Source organism: Thalassophryne amazonica, chromosome 1 (genome assembly GCF_902500255.1).
Source record: "Thalassophryne amazonica chromosome 1, fThaAma1.1, whole genome shotgun sequence".
NCBI classification, from domain to species: domain Eukaryota; kingdom Metazoa; phylum Chordata; class Actinopteri; order Batrachoidiformes; family Batrachoididae; genus Thalassophryne; species Thalassophryne amazonica.
In genome coordinates, this window is record NC_047103.1 from 5,562,931 (window position 1) to 5,587,939 (window position 25,009).

Below are 25,009 nucleotides of genomic sequence, written 5' to 3' on the forward strand. Positions count from 1 at the left end.
GGCGGCTGCGAGCCGACGCGCGGACCCGTCCGCACGTCTTTCATTAAAAAAAAATCTCCTTTAACAGTGGAATATCCGGATAAAATGCTGAAACCGACTTCTTCTGAAACTTCTCTGTTCTCTCACGACGTCCTGGATCAATAGAGCCTGAAATGTGGAGGTTTTCAGCTTGAAACAGGCTGACGACGGCGCCTGAGAGCGCTGCACGACGTCTCGCACCGTGAAAAGTCCTTAAAGCGACAGTCTCACCTCAAAATCTCTCATCAGCCGTTAAAATTTTCACTGAAAACCAGCTTAATTTTTCGAACCGTGTCCACTTCGATGTGTCTCACAGGTTTAGAAAAAATTTTGATCAAACAAAGTGCCAGTCTCTCAGCAACTTCTCAGACAAAGGAATTCCGACGAGGGGCTGGACGACTCCTCCCACAAGGAGTGCTCACAGGCGAATGACGTCACCGACAGGCGTGGAAAAACTCACGCATGCGCACGAGGGTTCAAGCATGTCTGACGTAAAAACATATGAATGAAATCCATATAGTTTTTGAAAAAAATAAAAAGGACCTATACTTTATTGACAGACCTCGTATTCTTGATTCGCCTTCACTACTACTGAGTAGTCTTCTAGAATATTCTTTAACTGCTAGAACTGTCCAGAATTTTCTAGAAGTTTCCAGAATTATCCAGAAATTTCAAGAAACTTTTAGAACTTTCTAGAATGTTAAAAAAATAAAATCAAAGTTTGTGCTGAATGTAGTAATTTTTCCATAGACTTTAGACAGAAGCAGTTGAAATCTAACACTTAGAAGCCAGGAACAAAAATTGTGTTACATAGTGTAATTATTATTATTTTTTGCCCCAAAGGTCTCTGGAGGGCTCCATTTGTTGAGGTCCAAATTGGACTTAAATATCTCATTGCACTAACAATAACTGCACAGCTTCATTGTGATTTCCAAAAAAACTGCAAAATTTCAGTGGACAGTTGATGGTGCTGCCTGTAGGGGGCGCAGCAAAACATTACCTTTTTAACACTTCAGTGACAAAAAAGGGACAAATTTGCAGTAAACCTTTTCAGTAAACCTGCTTTCTGAAACAGGCCCCAGGATGCCATTGTGCCACATGCAAATTATAATATAGGCGCTCTAGACCCCCCCCCCCAAATGTTGAAATCTGGTACAATGTGGGTAACGGGATTTTATATTTAAAAGCCACAGAAACTTGGGGTGAAGGTCAGTGTTTACTTACTGGAATTAAACACTAAAAACGCGTGTGTGCTGATGGTGTGCGTGTGTGTGTGTGTGTGTGTGTGTGCGTGCGTGTGTGTGTGTGTGTGTGCGTGCGTGTGTGTGTGTGTGCGTCAGGTGGACGAGCGTTTTAAGATGAACAGAAAGAGTTCTCCTACTTTTCAGCATAAAGTCTCCAACCGGATCTCTGACCCGGCACTACCGCCACGCTCCGAGTCCTTCAGCAGCGGTGGGATTCAGCAGGCCCGGACGCCGCCCATGCACCGCTCCGTGGAACCCCAGGTATGCGCACACTACACGCTAACACTCGTGTGTATTCACAGATCATACAGTGACGTCATGAGATGCTAGAAGGACCACGTTCAGGGTTAACCTGAGTCCTGTGACGTCAGGGTTTACTGTTTTCCCGTCACACCACCGCGGTCTGCACACCGTCGTGCACAGTGCTAGCTGGGAACAACACAGGATTAAACACATTTACAAAAACCTGCTTAGCGGGTTGTTGTGATTATTATCCAGCATTTATTCTACTGTTTATTTTATTCTCACTCCATGCCAGCAGGGGGCGCACAACATCTGCAAGCAAGTATTAACACACAGTTGACATTGCAGTTGATTTTTGGCTGTTGTCCATCTTATTTTCGTTAAAACTTAGCTTCTGAAATGAATAAACAGTCGAGACCTTGCCATACATTTGAGCAGCTTTTGTTGCCATCTGGTGGGTGATGTAAGCATTTCAAGGCTTCTGGTACATTTCCTACTTAAAACTCAAAATTAAATTTAAAAAGGAATTTATAAATGTCAGAAATACATGATTGATTTATTTGTTTGTTTGTTTGGGGCACACAGAGATTTGACTTCCCAGTATTAATGTATAAAAATTTAGGTTTTGAGAGTTTTACAGTTCTTGACCCCAGTCACAATTCTCTTTTGTACCCCTTCCCCTTGGCCCTACCTCTACCCCTACGCCTACCCCTTTAAAACGGGAGAAAAAAAACTGCCCGTCTCAAACTGCCGTCTTCACTGTTTGTTAACATGGCAACTGAAACGCAACTTGTTGCAGTAGCCTGTTTGCACTTTTTATTTTCTGGCCTTTCTGCGTGAATACAAAGAAATAGAAGTCGCAGATTTCTTCGAAGCATCGCAGTCATGTCATGTTAATTAATTTAATTAATTGCTAATTTTGAATCATAATAATAATTAATACTAATAATAATTAATCAATAATAGTAATAATTGATGTTGTTTGATTAATAATTAGTTGATTGATTAGTAATTCATTAATTAATTAGTAATTAAAATAAATAAACCCTTTTGTGTGCAATGAATGTATACATTATACAAGTTTGACTTTTTGAATGGAATGACTGAAATAAATCAATTTTTTCATGATATTCTAATTATATGATCAGCACCTGTATGTATGTTCTGGGCTGCATCTAGTTCTGTTAACCTTATATTTCTTTTTCAAATTCTCCCATTTTTTTTACATCCAGCTCTATTTCCTTTAGAAATTTCCTTGACAAATAATATCAGTCTGTTAGGACGTCAAGTTGTGTTACACATATACATGTGTGTGTATATTTTCCAACTTACTCCCATTGATGAAGCTTCTCATTTTCTGCCTGAAAGTTTATTAGGACTCGAGTGTGTTCAGGGCTCCCTGTTTGTTTACAAAATACACACACGTTACAGACCTTGAAATCCAAAAGCAGGGGGCGCTATTACCCAAACATTTCTGAACATACAAATTAATGTGCTTATCCTTTATCATGATTTTTTCTATTGTGAGATATAAAAGTGTCTTATCGTAGCGTTGATGTGTATGTGCATTATAACGCTTCAGCGCAAGAGCGAAGTTACAATATTCTTCAGAACAACAATATACGCAACATGCATCCAGCAGCATACACGTTGTTGTCATAGACAACTGCCTGTAAAGTTTTTTGGCAAGTTATAACTTTCTAAACAGTGTAATTTGTAATGAAAGCCGCTTTCATTTGTGCGGCTCTTTCGGCGCCATGTTTGTTTCTGTGGAGACAGCGGTAAGCTCCTCCTACCCCTCCAAAAGGAGTGTGCATCCAGATTCACTTCGTTTGAAGGGGTCTGAAGCCCTCCACCCTCCGGCTCGCTCCAAAAAGAGAACTGAGACACCTCTCTGTCTCTCGTGCCCGCACAAAACGGAGGGGAAGGGGTAAGAGGAAGGGCCGAGGGGGAGAATTGAGACTCACCCTTGAGTTTTAAGATACAAACATTTTTCGGAAAGATGGAATTTCTTGTGAAAAAAATAACTTCATGTTACAGCAGAAGAAGAGTTTGAGTGTAAATGTCGATGCCTGTTAATCTGTCACATTTAAAACGTTTTCAGGGTCACATGTTCTTGTGCTTCTTTTTCCGTTTTTGTGCACATGGTTTGTGGAGGAGTTCCTAAATTATGGACTTTCTCCTGCAGTGACGTTAAAGCCGAGTTCCAGGCGCCTGTGCAGGATAATGAGCATTTATTACCTCGTCTGCACCAACAGGATGCTTCAGCCTCCAGGAGGCAAGATGCTGCAAAACTGTGCACACAAAAGGTCGAGAGCCTTAAAACTACAGCAGATCATCAAATGGAGGATGAATACGAGACATTTGATGATCTGCTGCTTTGGCAAAGCTTCTGGGGAAAACCTGGTCTTGTTAGGAGAGACGGCATCCATCCCACTTTGGATGGAGCAGCTCTCATTTCTAGATATCTGGCCAATTTTCTTAAATCCTCCAAACCGTGACTATCCAGGGTTGGGACCAGGAAGCAGAGTTGTAGTCTTACACACCTCTCTGCAGCTTCTCTCCCCCTGCCATCCCCTCATTACCCCATCCCCGTAGAGACGGTGCCTGCTCCCAGACCACCAATAACCAGTAAAAATCTATTTAAGCATAAAAATTCAAAAAGAAAAAATAATATAGCACCTTCAACTGCACCACAGACTAAAACAGTTAAATGTGGTCTATTAAACATTAGGTCTCTCTCTTCTAAGTCCCTGTTGGTAAATTATATAATAATTGATCAACATATTGATTTATTCTGCCTTACAGAAACCTGGTTACAGCAGGATGAATATGTTAGTTTAAATGAGTCAACACCCCCGAGTCACACTAACTGTCAGAATGCTCGTAGCACGGGCCGGGGCAGAGGATTAGCAGCAATCTTCCATTCCAGCTTATTAATTAATCAAAAACCCAGACAGAGCTTTAATTCATTTGAAAGCTTGACTCTTAGCCTTGTCCATCCAAATTGGAAGTCCCAAAACCAGTTTTATTTGTTATTATCTATCGTCCACCTGGTCGTTACTGTGAGTTTCTCTGTGAATTTTCAGACCTTTTGTCTGACTTAGTGCTTAGCTCAGATAAGATAATTATAGTGGGCGATTTTCTCTAATGCCATATACCAACACAGTGCAGAGTAGCTACCTAAACTCTGTAAGTGAGATAGAGTATCTCGTCAGTAGTTTTACATCCTCATTGAAGACAACTTTGGATGCTGTAGCTCCTCTGAAAAAGAGAGCTTTAAATCAGAAGTGCCTGACTCCGTGGTACAACTCACAAACTCGTAGCTTAAAGCAGATAACCCGTAAGTTGGAGAGGAAATGGCGTCTCACTAATTTAGAAGATCTTCACTTAGCCTGGAAAAAGAGTCTGTTGCTCTATAAAAAAGCCCTCCGTAAAGCTAGGACATCTTTCTACTCATCACTAATTGAAGAAAATAAGAACAACCCCAGGTTTCTTTTCAGCACTGTAGCCAGGCTGACAAAGAGTCAGAGCTCTATTGAGCTGAGTATTCCATTAACTTTAACTAGTAATGACTTCATGACTTTCTTTGCTAACAAAATTTTAACTATTAGAGAAAAAATTACTCATAACCATCCCAAAGACGTATCATTATCTTTGGCTGCTTTCAGTGATGCCGGTATTTGGTTAGACTCTTTCTCTCCGATTGTTCTGTCTGAGTTATGTTCATTAGTTACTTCATCCAAACCATCAACATGTTTATTAGACCCCATTCCTACCAGGCTGCTCAAGGAAGCCCTACCATTATTTAATGCTTCGATCTTAAATATGATCAATCTATCTTTGTTAGTTGGCTATGTACCACAGGCTTTTAAGGTGGCAGTAATTAAACCATTACTTAAAAAGCCATCACTTGATCCAGCTATCTTAGCTAATTATAGGCCAATCTCCAACCTTCCTTTTCTCTCAAAAATTCTTGAAAGGGTAGTTGTAAAACAGCTAACTGATCATCTGCAGAGGAATGGTCTATTTGAAGAGTTTCAGTCAGGTTTTAGAATTCATCATAGTACAGAAACAGCATTAGTGAAGGTTACAAATGATCTTCTTATGGCCTCGGACAGTGGACTCATCTCTGTGCTTGTTCTGTTAGACCTCAGTGCTGCTTTTGATACTGTTGACCATAAAATTCTATTACAGAGATTAGAGCATGCCATAGGTATTAAAGGCACTGCGCTGCGGTGGTTTGAATCATATGTGTCTAATAGATTACAATTTGTTCATGTAAATGGGGAATCTTCTTCACAGACTAAAGTTAATTACGGAGTTCCACAAGGTTCTGTGCTAGGACCAATTTTATTCACTTTATACATGTTTCCCTTAGGCAGTATTATTAGACGGTATTGCTTAAATTTTCATTGTTACGCAGATGATACCCAGCTTTATCTATCCATGAAGCCAGAGGACACACACCAATTAGCTAAACTGCAGGATTGTCTTACAGACATAAAGACATGGATGACCTCTAATTTCCTGCTTTTAAACTCAGATAAAACTGAAGTTATTGTACTTGGCCCCACAAATCTTAGAAACATGGTGCCTAACCAGATCCTTACTCTGGATGGCATTACCCTGACCTCTAGTAATACTGTGAGCAATCTTGGAGTCATTTTTGATCAGGATATGTCATTCAAAGCGCATATTAAACAAATATGTAGGACTGCTTTTTTGCATTTACGCAATATCTCTAAAATCAGAAAGGTCTTGTCTCAGAGTGATGCTGAAAAACTAATTCATGCATTTATTTCCTCTAGGCTGGACTATTGTAATTCATTATTATCAGGTTGTCCTAAAAGTTCCCTAAAAAGCCTTCAGTTAATTCAAAATGCTGCAGCTAGAGTACTAACGGGGACTAGAAGGAGAGAGCATATCTCAGCCATATTGGCCTCTCTTCATTGGCTTCCTGTTAATTCTAGAATAGAATTTAAAATTCTTCTTCTTACTTATAAGGTTTTGAATAATCAGGTCCCATCTTATCTTAGGGACCTCGTAGTACCATATCACCCCAATAGAGTGCTTCGCTCTCAGACTGCAGGCTTACTTGTAGTTCCTAGGGTTTGTAAGAGTAGAATGGGAAGCAGAGCCTTCAGCTTTCAGGCTCCTCTCCTGTGGAACCAGCTCCCAATTCAGATCAGGGAGACAGACACCCTCTCTACTTTTAAGATTAGGCTTAAAACTTTCCTTTTTGCTAAAGCTTATAGTTAGGGCTGGATCAGGTGACCCTGAACCATCCCTTAGTTATGCTGCTATAGACGTAGACTGCTGGGGGGTTCCCATGATGCACTGTTTCTTTCTCTTTTTGCTCTGTATGCACCACTCTGCATTTAATCATTAGTGATCGATCTCTGCTCCCCTCCACAGCATGTCTTTTTCCTGGTTCTCTCCCTCAGCCCCAACCAGTCCCAGCAGAAGACTGCCCCTCCCTGAGCCTGGTTCTGCTGGAGGTTTCTTCCTGTTAAAAGGGAGTTTTTCCTTCCCACTGTAGCCAAGTGCTTGCTCACAGGGGGTCGTTTTGACCGTTGGGGTTTTACATAATTATTGTATGGCCTTGCCTTACAATATAAAGCGCCTTGGGGCAACTGTTTGTTGTGATTTGGCGCTATATAAAAAAATTGATTGATTGATTGATTGATTGTTGCTGTAAAATCATGTCGTAAAAATTACAGTTAAAACATAAATGCATGTCATGAATTATACAGTTAAAAAAAATAGTTCTTGCTTAAAAAATAAAATAAAATCTTTGTGTTAAGGATGTCTAAGTTAATCCTTTAAAAGTCACAATCTGCTACTGGGAATGAAAGGCATGCTTTTGTTTTCTTTTTCTTTTTTTTATTGTCCAAAAGATAAAAAAAATAAATAAATCACAGCCAGAATAGACATTATCATCGGATATTATTAAAATTGTGACTGTCCTTGAACCAGCACTGAATGCTTCCATCAGAAAAACTAAATAACTCTGTTTTATTTAATCAAAATCCATTTATTCAACTTGCCTTATTTAAAATTTTGTAAAAATAAACCAATCGCTGGATCCCCATCCTGTAAGTAAATAAATAAATAAATCACAGCCAGAATAGAAATTGTAATTGGAAGTCAAAATTCTCACTGTCCTTGAACCAGTCGTGTGCTGAATGCACTTGGTTTCAGTGTGGAAGGTTCCCAGTTCAAACCCTGCTTCTCCATGTAATATGGAGTTCTGTCAGGAAGGGCATCCGGCGTAACACTTGTGCCAAATCAACATGCAGATCCACCTTGGATCTGCTGTGGCGACTCCAAGTGAAAACAAGGGAGCAGCCAAAGGGTCTTACTTACCTGAAGATGTGCAATAAGATGATTTTTTTTGTTTGACTATGTGTTTTGTTTTTGAGGTTTTTTAGCTGGATATATAACAGACACAGATTTGAACCTCAGAGAATGATGCAGAGAAAAAAAAATTTTTTTTTTTCCAGTTCTCTCTGCTTCAGGTCATGAATGTGTTGTTTTTATGGAGGTGCTGCACGTTCAGGTGCAGTGGCAAAAAAAAAAAGACTAGAAATTTCTCTGACGTCAGAGACTTAAAGCAGATTTCGAATTATTTATGACAACTGTGTGTTCATAAAATAATAATGATGATGATGATGATAATGTTTGATATGTTCTGGTTTCTTCAGCTCTTCCAGCTGCAGGAAGTGATGTCATAGGTGCTGAAGGTGTATAGGTCTACGGTCATGTGACACGCTAATGTTTTTGTTTATTATTTTGTTTTAAACGTAACTGTGCCATCAATGAAATGATGTAAACCAGAATTTAATGTGGATCCTAATCCTCAATCTTTATTAATTTCAGGGCAAATCCTGTAAATGTACTTTTTTGTGTCCTTTGTTGCAGCAATATACACACTTACACATACACACACACACACACACACACACACACACTCTACAATAAAAGGTCTTAACAACAAAAAATAAGGAAAGTAAAGAAAAATAATAATAAATAATAATTATAATCATAAAAATATTCAAATGTTCTTAAGAGCTATTGGCAATAATCTTTATCCACAATCAGAATACCATATAAATAGTATATTGGCACATTTTTAGTGCTGCATTGGAATGCTTCATCAGTCTGTAACTTTAAAATCAGATTTTTTATTTATTGATTGATTTCTACGCTCAAAGCTTCCACACTTGTAAAGAAGTACATTTTGTCAGAGCTTGAAATATCTTCAAACTCATTCTCTGGAAAGTTTCAGTTCACAGGAATCCTAACGTGCACTGGCCCCCAGACCTGGTCTGGACCCAGTGTCGCTGACCGAACGGTCCCCCCTAAAAATTGGTCCGCCCTGCCTTCACTGCACATGCGTCATTAGCCGCAGTTCACCAGTTATCACCTCGTTTCTGCTTCAAACTGCCTCCAGTCATCATCTGTCTCATCGATGGATATCTGAAGCTTTTCTGCAACAATCATTTCCACATAAATTCAGCATTATTTCATCATAAAAGACGGAGGAAGCCATCAGAGCGCCACAGCTACATGAGCTGCTAGCTGATGCGTTCACTGTGCATCGCTCATTTCAAAGCGTCACAGAGTTTTGCCGAGTTTCTGCTTAAAACTGACTTTAGAATGATTTAAGAGGTTTTACCTTCATCATCTGATGGTTAATGATCATAATAATCCATTTGATCACTTTGGTTGAAGAGACTCCATCTCAGACAAACTGCTGTGGTCTGAAATGACGCATGTGCAGTGAAGTCAGGCGGACCGATTTTTGGGGGGGTGTCGTTTGGTCTGCGACACCAGTCTGGATGCTGAGCGGCGGGTTCCAGTTTCTAATTGCCGTGTTCACATCCATCACCCCATCACTCCTGAATCCCCCCCCACCTGACATGCATCCCTCATCCTGATCACGTTGTCAAATCCTAAAATCCTGACCCTGCTCTTCCTCCTCGACCCCTCCACCCCTAATGTGTGTCCAGATGGCCCACCTGGTGCAGGTGAGGAGTCACGGCCTGTCAGGCTCCCAGTCTCTGTACGACCCTCACGGCGTGTCGGCCTCGCCCTCCCCCTCCCGGCCTCCCATGCCCCGGCAGAACTCCGACCCGACCTCCGACACCCCTCCTCCCCCGCCCCTCTCCCGCCTGGCGCCCCCTCTCGACAAACTGGACCGCAGCTCTTGGCTGCGGCAGGATGAGGACATGCCGCCCAAGGTCTCTGCATGCCGCGACCCATGTGTTTGTGCACGTCCGCTTCTGTCAGTGATTTGAGTTCTTGTGCGTGTTTCTTTGGGGTTTTAGTCTGTGTGTATGGAAGAACATTACTGCCAAAAAGGGACAAAAACACCTTTTTTATTATATTTAACACTTTTCTCATAATTACAGGACACAAAGTCATTATTGCACACAGGAATACCAGGTCATAACCATGAGAAGATTCCTCATAATTATGAGACGATAACCGATAAATCATAAATAAGAGACTTTTTTGTAAAAAAAAAAATTCTCTCAAACGAAGCAGCTGTCAAACGTGATTGAAAGCTCAGAGGATTGATTACTAACATTTTATTAATATTAGCTATCTTTGTAAAATTGGAACTTTGAGTTATAATGATGAGATATTTAACAATAATTACGTATATTTTAGTAATTATGAGAACGTGTCTGAATATGTCTTTTGTCTGTATTTCATGATTGTCGTGTGGTTGTATTTTTGTTTTTAGATTTGTGTTTTTGTTTTTAATCCCATTTTTACCCGATGGCCATCAAAATATGGCCATCGGGTATTGCGAAGGCTTTGCGTCCGTGCATCCATCCGTCCGTCCGTCTGTCTGTGTTCAGCATAGGTCCAGTCCTGTTACTGCCACAGTCTTCAAATTCACATGGAACATTGATGGGACACAGACCTTGGGAAAGTTCAAAGATGACTAACCTTGAGCTGTTTCAAGAGGTTAAAATGTCACATTCTGTTTCATATTTTTATGCTATCAATCATGCAAATCCGTGTTTTTGTTGTTGTTGTTTTTTGGAGGGTGGGGTAGATCAGAGTACAGCGGCACCATAACGTCAGTGGCTGGTCTCTCTTTGGCGATCCAAAACCCATTCATTTATGTGTTTATATAACATGTTTCTCATATATTCTGTAAAAGCTTGAGAGAAATAAATACTTTTAAAACTGAAAATGCTGTTTTTGTAACCTGATAACACCTCTGGAGTGATTTTCAAGACATCTCGCGGACATTAGCATGGTGACGTCACTGGCTGGTCTAACTAGCTGCTAACTCCGTTTCGTTTGTGTGTTAATATAATCTCTTTGTCATATATTATGTAAAAGCTAAGGAGAAATAAACACTTCTAAAACTGAAAACGTTGTTTTTGTAACCTGATAACACCTCTGGAGTCATTTACAAGACATCTCGCGGATGTCAGTGTACACGCTAACTTCTGCTCTTGTCAAAAGCTCATGCATGCGCACATGCACGCCCTTCTGCAGATCCAGTTAAAATGTAAATAACATATTGCTTATGATTGATTGATTGGTTGAGTTTATTTTGCAACATCAGTCTCAACATACAGAGGTGAATGTGTCAATGACACACTGATAACACAATAAAGCATAAACGCTTATGTGTCCTTGTGAAATTATCACATGACAAAATAGAGGGGCTTGATTGAACATGTACAAACTGTACATAAGACCATAAGATCTTAAGTAATGTAAATAAGAATAAATGTATAATTCATTTTATTTATATACACTTTGCACTGAGAAACCAATTAAACAACTGCAAATTATAAAGAAGACAATGCTCATGTGGATGAGGGTATTTTAGTGTTGCGTTATATTTATCTTGTCTGAGGTGTTTTCTGGTTACTGAAAAACCTGGTTGAAAAAGGTCAGTTTTATCTCAATATAGATGCTAAATTTTGTTCTGGAGTCACCATATATATATATATATATATATATAAAATAAAACAGTGAGATCAGGAGCGTTAATGGAGCTGACCTGTAAAACCTTCTGCCTTATCTCAGAATAGATTAGTCATTATTGTTATTATTAGGGCCCGAGTAGGCAACGTCCTACGAGGACCCTATTGTAATTGAGCTGTTTATTATTAGGGCCTGAGTAGGCAATGTCCTACGAGGACCCTATTGTAATTGCGCTGTTTATTATTATTATTTCAATTTTGAGCAAATTTTTGCCATTTTTGGCCATTTCCACTACTTACATTTGAACGAACTCGTCCTAGGGATTTTATCCGATTGTCTTCAAATTTGGTCAAAATCATCACAACACAATGGTGATCAAAAGTTATCAAAAGATTCTAATTAAGTCAAAAGGCGTGGCTGCTAGGGGTCATCAAACTTTGGCGAGCTTTTCGGAGCACGCCATTTCACTTCCAACGGCTGTCACGCCCACATACATCATCGTAGATCCTTCAAACATGCTGGACATGATGAGGGCTCCGCCCTGAACGTCTACATATCTTAAGTTCCCACCTGCGCCATAGCGCCCCCCGGTGGTGGCGGGAAATGTCCTATTTTTACTTTAAGAGGTCCTGATGTCACATACGTAACCCAATCAACTTCATTCCACTTCTGAAACATGCAGAACAAATTGGTGAACGTAGGCGATGAATGCCGTGAAGTTACGAGTAACGGCGTCCGTGTGGCGGCGTGCCGAATATTGCCCATTCGCCATGAAATTACGTTCTTCATTTTGACGGCTTTAGGTTTGTCACATCATCATGAAAACTGATACACAGGTCGAGCACGACAACCTCTTACAATTCATAGGGGCGTCGCCCATGGGCGGGGCAAAGTGCCTCAATAGCGCCCCCTTGAAACTTTCAAAAACCCCTCCACATAGGGGTTTTTTTGGAGTAGGGAGATGAAAATTGGTACACATGTGACTTTCATAGACGTACAAAAAAGTCTCTTGCACCATGAGTCTACTCCAAACAGGAAGTCAGCCATTTTGAATTTTCTTCTCATTTTGGCGTGATTTCCACGTTGTATTTGAACGAACTCCTCCCAGGGATTTTGTCCAATGCACTTCAAATTTCTTTGACAGCATCCAAAGATGATACTGAACAAAAGTTATCGAAAGCTTTTCTCTATGTTGAAGGGTGTGGCCGCTATGGTGCCGCCATTTTGACCCTTTGCCATAGAACATCAAGTTATGATAACTTCTTCATGCTTTGCCTGATTGACTTGAAACTTCACATGTATGATGACGGTTGGCCCCTGAACACACCCAGCCCCTCTGTTTGTACACTGAGCGCCCCCTAGTGGATGAACAATCAACATGTCATAACTCCTTGATGCATTGTGTGAGTTGTTTAAAATTTTAACTGTGATGAGTGGTTACCCCTGCATGCACATGCCCACATGTGGTCACAAGGGCACCCACTGGCCTGGGTAGGTGGTCGCGCGGAACGAGGGCCCGTATATGACTGCTTGCAGTCCTAGTTATTATTTATTATTATTATTATTATTCTCACTCTTGAAATCGAAATTTCGGCCTCTTCCCATGCTCAAAAACTCACCAAACTTTCAAAAGTCGTCCGGCCGGATCCGAAATTCGATATTTTGGGGGCCTCGCACATGGTCGCAGAAAAATCGCGAAATAGCGCCCCCTAGAAATTTTCAAAAACCCCTCCGCATTGGGCTTTTTTCGTCGTAGCCTCACGAAATTCGGTACACATATTTACCATGCCAGGATGCACGAAAAAGTCTCTTACTGTCATGGTGAAATATCGACAGGAAGTCGGCCATTTTGATTTTAAGTTTCGATTTTGAGCAAATTTTTGCCATTTTTGGCCGTTTCCACTACTTACATTTGAACAAACTCGTTCTAGGGATTTCATCCGATCGACTTCAAATTTGGTCAAAATCATCACAACACAATGGTGATCAAAAGTTATCAAAAGATTCTAATTAAGTCAAAAGGCGTGGCTGCTAGGGGTCGTCAGACTTTGGCGAACTTTTTGGAGCACGCCATTTCACTTAGAACGGCTGTCACGCCCACATACTTCATCGTAGATCCTTCAACCTTGCTGGACATGATGAGGGCTCCGCCCTGAACGTCTACATATCTTAAGTTCCCACCTGCGCCATAGCGCCCCCCGGTGGTGGCAAGAAATGTCCTATTTTTACTTTAAGAGGTCCTGATGTCACATACTTAATCCAATCAACTTCATTCCACTTTTAAAACATGCAGAACAAATTGGTGAACATAGGCGATAAACGCCGTGAAATTACGAGTAACGGCGTCCGTGTGGCGGCGTACCGAATATTGCCCATTCGCCATGAAATTACGTTCTTCCTTTTGACGGCTGGGTCATTTTGAATTTTTTTCTCATTTTGGCGTGATTTCCACATGTTGTATTTGAACGAACTCCTCCTAGGGATTTTGTCCAATGCACTTCAAATTTCTTCCAGATCACCCAGAGACGATACTGACCAAAAGCTATCGAAAGCTTTTCTGTATGTCGAAGGGTGTGGCCGCTATGGTGCCGCCATTTTGACCCTTCGCCATATGAACATTATACTTAAACAGGTACTGAAGTCACATATTTAACCCCATCAACTTCCTTCCACTTCGAAAACATGCAGATCAACTTGGTGAATGTAGGCGATGATCGCCGCGAAGTTACGAGTTACGGCATCCATGTGGCGGCGTGCCGAATATTGCCCATTCGCCATTAAATTACGTTCTTCCTTTTGACGGCTTTAATTTTGTCATATCATCATGAAAATTGAAACACAGGTCAAGCACGACAACCTCTTACAATTCATAGGGGCCTCGCCCATGGGTGGGTCAAAGTGCCTCAATAGCGCCCCCTTGAAAATTTCAAAAAACCCTCCCCATAGGGGTTTTTTGTAGTAGGGAGATAAAAATTGGTACACATGTGTGACTTGCATAGACGTACAAAACATTCTCTTGCACCATGAGTCTACTCCAAACAGGAAGTCAGCCATTTTGAATTTTCTTCTCATTTTGAAATGATTTCCACGTTGTATTTGAACGAACTCCTCCTAGGGATTTTGTCCAATGCACTTCAAATTTCTTTGACAGCATCCAAAGATGATACTGACCAAAAGTTATCGAAAGCTTTTCTCTATGTTGAAGGGTGTGGCCGCTATGGTGCCGCCATTTTGACCCTTTGCCATGGAACATCAAGTCATGATAACTCCTTCATGCTTTGCCTGATTGACTTGAAACTTCACATGTATGATGACGGTTCGCCCCTGAACATACCCAGCCCCTCTGTTTGTACACTGAGCGCCCCCTAGTGGATGAACAATCAACATGTCATAACTCCTTGATGCATTGTGTGATTTGTTTAAAATTTTAACTGTGTGAAGAGTGGTTGCCCCTGCATGCACATGCCCACATGTGGTCACAAGGGCACCCACTGGCCTGGGTAGGCGGTTGCGCGGAACGAGGGCCCGTATATGACTGATTGCAGTCCTAGTTTTATTTATTTTTTAAGCAGAGATTGTTTCGGGGGGGCAAGACTTTTTAAAACTATTGAACAGATTTTATTTATTTATTACTGTTTTTTTTTTTTCTTTAATTGTCTATATGTATCTGTAAAAAATCAATACAAGAAATATTACATTTTGTTTTTGTTTTTTGTTTTGCCTTGATCAAAGAGTGTACTTTCAAAAAACCTGCACTTTATTTTTTATGCTCATCTCGTCTCGTCTCGTCTGATTAAAACTTAATAAACGAAACATTTGACAGCCATCATCTGGACCAGCTGTTTCCAAATGTCCCTGAGAAAACTCCAGCAGGTCTCAGATCAAAATGTTCCGACCAATGAAAGAAACATCTTTGTCTCCATGGTAACTGCAAGCCGTGTGAGCAGTTCTGACCCGGACGGTTTTGTTGTGTTCCTCAGGTTCCTCAGAGGACGACCTCCATCTCACCAGCTTTGGTCAGAAAGAACTCTCCTGGAAACGGACCTGGACTCGGGCCGTGTGCCGGAGCGCACCTCATTCGAGCCAGGTGCAAAATCATGTTGATAAAGTTTGATTGATTTTAACTCCTTTTGACATCATAAAGAGAAACTGCCGCCTGTTTTAAAGTTTGTTTCTGTCGTATTTGGCAGTGAAAAAAAAACCTTTTCTAAAGTCAATCGTCTCAAGCAGGCGGGACGATTCTTTTGTAAGTGCTGCACCTTAAATTTTGCAGTGTTAAATTAACACTGCAGCATGTGCTGAGGGTCCCATTCAAAATAGTGTTAATGTAATTGTGTGAGTGTTGATCATCTTAAGTTAACACTCTGAGTTGATTTAACTCTGTTCTGACTGTGATCAAATACCGTGGCTGCAGTGTTGATTTAACACTATAAACGTGAGGGCGTGAGCAGGATGTCAGCTGCTTCTCGCATCAATGAAACAGCGCTGTGCTTGTGTTGCCACAGCAACCCCGACCTGCGGCGGACAGAGGTTTCCATGGAGACACCCCTGAAGAGGACCAGCAGCGGCAGCTCCTCCAGCTCCAGCACCCCGAGTTCGCAGGGAGGGTCCAACGAACGAGGCACGTGTGCGCACACACCCACACGACACAGTGCAGTGTGCGGTCCGAACACCAGGCACACACCCCCAGCACCCGTCTCCTGACATGCGTATGGGAGACGACAGCAAACGGCCATCGAGCTTGTATGTTCTGCACATACATGAACCCTCTGTGCCAGATGGTGGCGCTCTTCTGTGTACATCATTCAGAAAGCGAAGCCAGAAGTCACAGAGATCTAAACGTAGACGCAAAAGCTTTGTCTTTACTTCTTGTTTGTCACTGGCAGATGAAAAGACGTAAAAAAAATATATATATATATCTATGCCAGTCTTTTAAAAAGACATTTAAAATGGGTTTCAAAAGTTTTTAAGTTAATTAATTAAAAGTTTCCACTTTAACTGTTTTTAACTATGATTTTCAGTCTTCCTTTGCAGTGTGAAAATGATATTCATTTATTCATTTTCTGCTGCTTATCTGGGTCACAGTGGCAGTAGACCAGTCAGCTCCACCCATATTTACCCAGGAGCTCCTCCCAGTTGGAAGTGCAAGAGACTTTTTTGCACGTCTGTGCAAGTCACATGTGTACCAATTTTCATCTCCCTACTCCAAAAAAACCCATATGGGGAGGCGTTTTTGAAAGTTGCAAGGGGGCGCTATAGAGGCATTTTGCACCGCCCATGGGCGACGCCCCTATCACATGTAAGAGGTTGTCATGCTTGGCCTGTGTATCAATTTTCATGATGATATAAAGCCATCAAAAGGAAGAACGTAATTTTAAGGATCGTTCTTACTTGTAACTTCACAGCGATCATGGCCTACGTTCACCAACTTGTTCTGCATGTTTTAGAAGTGGAACGAAGTTGATGGGGTTAACTATTTAACATCAGTACCTGTTAAGGTCCTGTTTAACATTTCCTGTTAGAACCAAGGGGCACTATGAGTTAGGTGGGAAGTTAATATATGCAGACGTTCAGGGCAGAGCCCTCATCATGTCCAGCAAGTTTGAAGGATCTACAATGACGTATGTGGGCACGACAGCCGTTCAAAGTGAAACGGCATGCTCTGAAACGTTCGCCAAAGTTCGCCACACCCTAGCAGCCATGCCTTTTGACCTACAGAAATTCTCTTGATAAGTTTTGATCAGCATGGTATCATGATGAGGTGTGCCAAATTTGAAGATGATTGGATGAAATCCTTACGACGAGTTTGTTCAAATGTAAGTAGTGGAAATGGCCAAAATGACATCTAATTCGAAACTTAAAATCAAAATGGCCGACTTCCTGTCGACACTTCACCACGACATTAAGAGACTTTTTTGTGCATCCCAGCATTGTAAATATGTGTACCGAATTTCGTGAGGCTACGACAAAAAAAAACTCCAATGGGGAGGGACTTTTGAAAAAGTGTAGGGGGCGCTATTTCACTGCGAGCATGTGCGCAAACCCCAAAATATCGAACATCGCATCCAGCCAAATGACTTTGCAAAGTTTGGTGAGTTTTTGAGCATGGGAAAGGGGTAATTTGGGGCTTGCAAAATGTAAATAATAACAATAATAAACAGTGCAGTTACAATAGGGTCCTTGAAGGACGACTTCATTGTCCTACAAGGGCCCTAAGAAGTTCCCAGAAGGAAAAAACAAACGCCACCCTGTGGCACAGGATAATTTTATTAATCTGTTATTTTGCTCTAAAATTCTGGAAAAGGTGGTTTCACGGCAGCTTGTGGACTATCTTACTGAGAATAATCTCTTTGAGCCACTGCAGTCTGCTTTTAGAAAATATTCCACAGAGACGGCTCTCACTAAAGTGGTGAATGATCTTCTGCTTGCAATGGATTCAGACACCACTACGGTTCTGGTGCTGTTAGATCTTAGTGCTGCGTTTGATACCATGGATCATCATATTCTACTCGATAGGATGGAGAATAATTTTTGGATTATTGGGAGTGCCCTTGCATGGTTGACGTCATACCTGACCAATCGTTCTCACTGTGCTTTGTACAGTAACAACCACCTCTAACCTTAGTGACATGAAATTTGGGGTTCCACAGGGGTCTGTCTTAGGCCCCCTGCTTTTCTCCCTTTACATAGCACCTCTTGGGCACATATTGCGGTATTTTGGGATTACCTTTCACTGCTATGCAGATGATACTCAGTTATACATGCCGATAACTGCTGGTAATTTCATCCACATAACATCCTTAGAAGATCAGTCCACTGAGATATCGGCATCAGTTTGACCAATTAACGCTTAGCCTGGGCTTGTGTGTCATACCTCACACTGACAAATTGAGGAACCTTGTGGTAATTTTTGATCCTATGTTGTCCTTTGACCTCCACATTAGAGATATTACGAGGACTCCTTTGTTCCACATGCAAAATACAAGTATAGTGAAGATTCATCCCATCCTGGTATGGCTGATGCTAAGACCCTGATTCATGCATTTGTCTCTTCTAGATTGGACTACTGCAATGTTGTATTTTTTGGTTTACTGCAGTCCAGCATCAGGGCTCTCCAGTTGGTTCAAAATGTTGCTGCCAGGGTTTTGACACTGTGGATCTCTTGCTCAAAATTCTTTTGAGGAAAGGTATTTCCAGTCAAGCTGTTGCTTGATTTGCAGATTATTTGGTTGGTAGGACACAATGTGTTCAGATGGCTGGAGTTAGTTCCTCCTTCCTAGAGGTCACAAAAGGTTCAGTTTTAGGACCCATTCTGTTCACAGTTTACATAAATGACTTGTGTGTAAATTTATTCAATGCTTCTTCCCATCTTTATGCTGACGACACTGTAATTTATTGTTGTTCTAACTCAATAACTCAGGCATTCAAATTTTTGCAGTTCGCCTTAGATGTCGTCCAGTCTCGCCTGTGGAAACTGAATGTTGAGAAATCTAAAATAATGCTTTTTTCAAATTCATCAGTTTCCTCAGAGAACATACCAGTTATTGTGCACAGAGCTTTAGACTAGTCTGAGTTCTGACTGAACCACATCTGGACCCTCGTTGGAGGACACAGATGGTCCCAGCTTTCTACGACTGTAAGTTCTTCAGGAACATTCTGTGCATCACGTCCTTGTGGTGTAAAACAGGTTCCGTGTTTCCACAGTAAAGTGTGGATCCAGATGCAGATTCAGGTCCCAATTTGGTAGGAGGAGGTCTGACCTTCATTCAGTCACTGTCGGCTGACAAACAGGAACCAGTACCACCTCTGAGTGCCGCTCTGGTTCTCGTGTGTTCTTTTAGGAAACTCGGCGAAGACTGAAGGTTCGACAACGGTGACATCACACGAGACCAAAGATGACAACAGAGAGACGATACGAGCTGGCAGACCCGCCGTGAGTACAAGACACAATACCATACACAGTACAGTATACAATACACAATACTGCACACAATACTACACACAGTACAATATACACTACACAATACTGCACACAATACTACACACAGTACAATATACACTACACAATACTGCAATACTACACACAGCACACAAAACTACACGCAGTGCAATATACACCACACAATACTACACACAGTACAATATACACTCCACAATACTACGCGCGCTACACAATACTACGCACAGTACAATATACACTGCACAATACTACACAGACTACACATTACTGCACACAGCATACAATACTACACACAGTGCGATGTACACTACACAATACTACACACACTACACAATACAGCACACAATACTACACACAGTCCAATATACACTTCGCTATACTACGCACACTCCACAATGCTGTGCACAGTACAATATACACTGCACGATACTACACATACCACACAATGCTACACACGGTACAATATACTTCGCAATACTACGCACGCTATACAATACTACGAACAGAACAATATACGCTTCGCCATACTACACACAATACACAGTGCTACATACAGTACAATATGCACTTCACAATACTGCATGCACTACACAATACTACACACAGCACACAATACTACACATGGTACAGTATACACTTCACAATGCTAAACACACTATGCAATACTGCATACAGTACAGTATACACTTCACAATACTACACACACTACACAATGCTACACACAGTGCAATATACACTGCACAATACTGCTCGCAGTACACAATACGGCGCACGATACAATATGCGCTGCACAGTACTACACACGATACACAATACTACACACAGTGCACAATACTACACGTGATATAATACACACTGCGCAATACTGCCCGCAATACACAATACTACGCACGGTAGAATATACAGTGCACAATAGTACATGCACTGCACAATAGTACGCACAGTGCAATATACACCACACAATACTACACACACTACACAATACTATGCAGAGTGCACAATACTATGCACGGTGCAATATACGCAGCATGACACTACGCACGGCACAATATACTCTGCACAACACAATACTGCACACAATACTACACACAATACAATATACACCGCACAATACTGCACGTACTACACAATACTACGCACAGTACAATATACACCGCACAATGCTACACACACTACACAATACTGCACACAGTACCCAATACCGTGCACATTACAATATACACTACACCATACTACACACAGAACAATATATGCTACACAATACTACACACAGAACAATGTGCAATACACAATGCTGCAATACCATACACAGCACAATATACACTATGCAATGCTACAATACTACACACAGTACAATATACAATACACAATACTATGCACAGTACAATATACACCACGCAATACTGCAATACTACACTCAGCACACAATATTAAACGCAGTAAAATATTCATTGCACAATACTACACACAGTGCAATATACAATACACGGGACCAAAAACGACAACAGAGAGGCGACACAAGCTGGCAGACCCGTCATGAGTAAAAGAGGCAATACTACACACAGTGCATTAAACACTACACAATACTACACGCACTGCACAGTACTATGCGCAGTGCAATATACACTGCACAATACTGCGATCAGTACAATATGCACTACACAATACTGCGCTGTTACACACAGCACAATATACACTACACGATACTGCAATTCTACGTGCAGTACAATATACAATGCACGATACCACACACAATACTACAAGCACTACACAATACTACAAGCACTACACAATACTACACACACTACACAATACAGTGCACAACTGTACAATATACACTTCACAATACCACACATAGTACAGTATACACCACAAAATACTACACACACTATACAGTACTACAAACTGTACAATATACACTTCACAATACTACACACAGTACAATATACACTTCACAACACTGTGCGCACTACACAATACTACGCACGGTACAATATACACTGCACAATACTACACACACTACACAATATTATGAACAGTACACAATACTACACACAGCACAATATACACTACACAATACTACACGCACTGCACAGTAGCACGCACAGTACAATACTACATACCGTACAATATACACTTCGCAATACTACACACACTACACAATGCTACACACAGTACAATATACACTTCACAACACTGTGCGCACTACACAATACTACACACAGCACACAATACTACACACGGTACAATATACACTGCACAATACTACACACACTACACAATATTGTGCACAGTACACAATACTGCACACAGTACAATATACACTGCACAATACTACACACACTACACAATATTGTGCACAGTACACAATACTACACACAGTGCAATATACACTACATGACACTATGCACAGTACAATATACACCGCACAATACTACACACACCGCACAATACTACACACAGTACAATATATGCCACACAATACGCCACACACTACACAATATTGCACACAGTACAATATACAAATCAAATCAGTTTTATTTATATAGCGCCAAATCACAACAGATAGTTGCCCCAAGGTGCTTTATATTGTAAGGCAAGGCCATACAATAATTACGTAAAAACCCCAACGGTCAAAACGACCCCCTGTGAGCAAGCACTTGGCGACAGTGGGAAGGAAAAACTCCCTTTTACCAGGAAGAAACCTCCAGCAGAACCAGGCTCAGGGAGGGGCAGTCTTCTGCTGGGACTGGTTGAGGCTGAGGGAGAGAACCAGGAAAAAGACATGCTGTGGAGGGGAGCAGAGATCAATCACTAATGATTAAATGCAGAGTGGTGCATACAGAGCAAAAAGAGAAAGAAACACTCAGTGCATCATGGGAACCCCCCAGCAGTCTAAGTCTATAGCAGCATAACTAAGGGGTGGTTCAGGGTCACCTGATCCAGCCCTAACTATAAGCTTTAGCAAAAAGGAAAGTTTTAAGCCTAATCTTAAAAGTAGAGAGGGTGTCTGTCTCCCTGATCTGAATTGGGAGCTGGTTCCACAGGAGAGGAGCCTGAAAGCTGAAGGCTCTGCCTCCCATTCTACTCTTACAAACCCTAGGAACTACAAGTAAGCCTGCAGTCTGACAGCTAAGCGCTCTATTGGGGTGATATGGTACTATGAGGTCCCTAAGATAAGATGGGACCTGATTATTTTAAATTCTATTCTAGAATTAACAGGAAGCCAATGAAGAGGCCAATATGGGTGAGATATGCTCTCTCCTTCTAGTCCCTGTCAGTACTCTAGCTGCAGCATTTTGAATTAACTGAAGGCTTTACAGGGAACTTTTAGGACAACCTGATAATAATGAATTACAATAGTCCAGCCTAGAGGAAATAAATGCATGAATTAGTTTTTCAGCATCACTCTGAGACAAGACCTTTCTAATTTTAGAGATATTGCGCAAATGCAAAAAAAGCAGTCCTACATATTTGTTTAATATGCGCATTGAATGACATATCCTGATCAAAAATGACTCCAAGATTTATCACAGTATTACTAGAGGTCAGGGTAATGCCATCCAGAGTAAGGATCTGGTTAGACACCATGTTTCTAAGATTTGTGGGGCCAAGTACAATAACTTCAGTTTTATCTGAGTTTAAAAGCAGGAAATTAGAGGTCATCCATGTCTTTATGTCTGTAAGACAATCCTGCAGTTTAGCTAATTGGTGTGTGTCCTCTGGCTTCATGGATAGATAAAGCTGGGTATCATCTGCGTAACAATGAAAATTTAAGCAATGCTGTCTAATAATACTGCCTAAGGGAAACATGTATAAAGTGAATAAAATTGGTCCTAGCACAGAACCTTGTGGAACTCCATAATTAACCTTAGTCTGTGAAGAAGATTCCCCATTTACATGAACAAATTGTAATCTATTAGATAAATATGATTCAAACCACTGCAGCGCAGTGCCTTTAATACCTATGTCATGCTCTAATCTCTGTAATAAAATTTTATGGTCAACAGTATCAAAAGCAGCACTGAGGTCTAACAGAACAAGCACAGAGATGGGTCCACTGTCTGAGGCCATAAAAAGATCATTTGTAACCTTCACTAATGCTGTTTCTGTACTATGATGAATTCTAAAACCTGACTGAAACTCTTCAAATAGAACATTCCTCTGCAGATGATCAGTTAGCTGTTTTACAACTACCCTTTCAAGAATTTTTGAGAGAAAAGGAAGGTTGGAGATTGGCCTATAATTAGCTAAGATAGCTGGGTCAAGTGATGGCTTTTTAAGTAATGGTTTAATTACTGCCACCTTAAAAGCCTGTGGTACATAGCCAACTAATAAAGATAGATTGATCATATTTAAGATCGAAGCATTAATTAATGGTAGGGCTTCCTTGAGCAGTCTGGTAGGAATGGGGTCTAATAGACATGTTGATGGTTTGGAGGAAGTAACTAATGAAAATAACTCAGACAGAACAATCGGAGAGAAAGAGTCTAACCAAATACCGGCATCACTGAAAGCAGCCAAAGATAACGATATGTCTTTGGGATGGTTATGAGTAATTTTTTCTCTAATAGTTAAAATTTTATTAGCAAAGAAAGTCATGAAGTCATTACTAGTTAAAGTTAAAGGAATACTTGGCTCAATAGAGCTCTGACTCTTTGTCAGCCTGGCTACAGTGCTGAAAAGAAACCTGGGGTTGTTCTTATTTTCTTCAATTAGTGATGAGTAGTAAGATGTCCTAGCTTTACGGAGGGCTTTTTTATAGAGCAACAGAGTCTTTTTCCAGGCTAAGTGAAGATCTTCTAAATTAGTGAGACGCCATTTCCTCTCCAACTTACGGGTTATCTACTTTAAGCTGCGAGTATGTGAGTTATACCACGGAGTCAGGCACTTCTGATTTAAAGCTCTCTTTTTCAGAGGAGCTACAGCATCCAAAGTTGTCTTCAATGAGGATGTAAAACTATTGATGAGATACTCTATCTCACTTACAGAGTTTAGGTAGCTACTCTGCACTGTGTTGGTATATGGCATTAGAGAACATAAGGAAGGAATCATATCCTTAAACCTAGTTACAGCGCTTTCAGAAAGACTTCTAGTGTAATGAAACTTATTCCCCACTGCTGGGTAGTCCATCAGAGTAAATGTAAATGTTATTAAGAAATGATCAGACAGAAGGGAGTTTTCAGGGAATACTGTTGAGTCTTCAATTTCCATACCATAAGTCAGAACAAGATCTAAGATATGATTAAAGTGGTGGGTGGACTCATTTACATTTTGAGCAAAGCCAGTCAAGTCTAATAATAGATTAAATGCAGTGTTGAGGCTGTCATTCTCAGCATCTGTGTGGATGTTAAAATCGCCCACTATAATTATCTTATCTGAGCTAAGCACTAAGTCAGACAAAAGGTCTGAAAATTCACAGAGAAACTCACAGTAACGACCAGGTGGACGATAGATAACAACAAATAAAACTGGTTTTTGGGACTTCCAATTTGGATGGACAAGACTAAGAGTCAAGCTTTCAAATGAATTAAAGCTCTGTCTGGGTTTTTGATTAATTAATAAGCTGGAGTGGAAGATT

At 40.9% G+C, this 25,009-nt stretch overlaps 1 protein-coding gene across 6 annotated transcripts in view; it reads left to right on the plus strand.

Moving 5' to 3' along the window:
* Positions 1-25,009, plus strand: part of tnikb (TRAF2 and NCK interacting kinase b) — a 92,474-nt gene that overhangs the window by 51,144 nt on the left and 16,321 nt on the right. For 2 of the 6 annotated variants that reach the window (XM_034187349.1, XM_034187487.1), the window contains 5 exons: positions 1,359-1,523; positions 9,521-9,751; positions 15,449-15,555; positions 15,974-16,089; positions 19,310-19,401. In XM_034187349.1, the coding sequence (XP_034043240.1) occupies positions 1,359-1,523; positions 9,521-9,751; positions 15,449-15,555; positions 15,974-16,089; positions 19,310-19,401 (711 nt within the window). The remainder of the gene's footprint in view (positions 1-1,358; positions 1,524-9,520; positions 9,752-15,448; positions 15,556-15,973; positions 16,090-19,309; positions 19,402-25,009) is intronic. The other 4 variants (XM_034187418.1, XM_034187701.1, XM_034187564.1 and 1 more) reach the window with 3 other exon arrangements.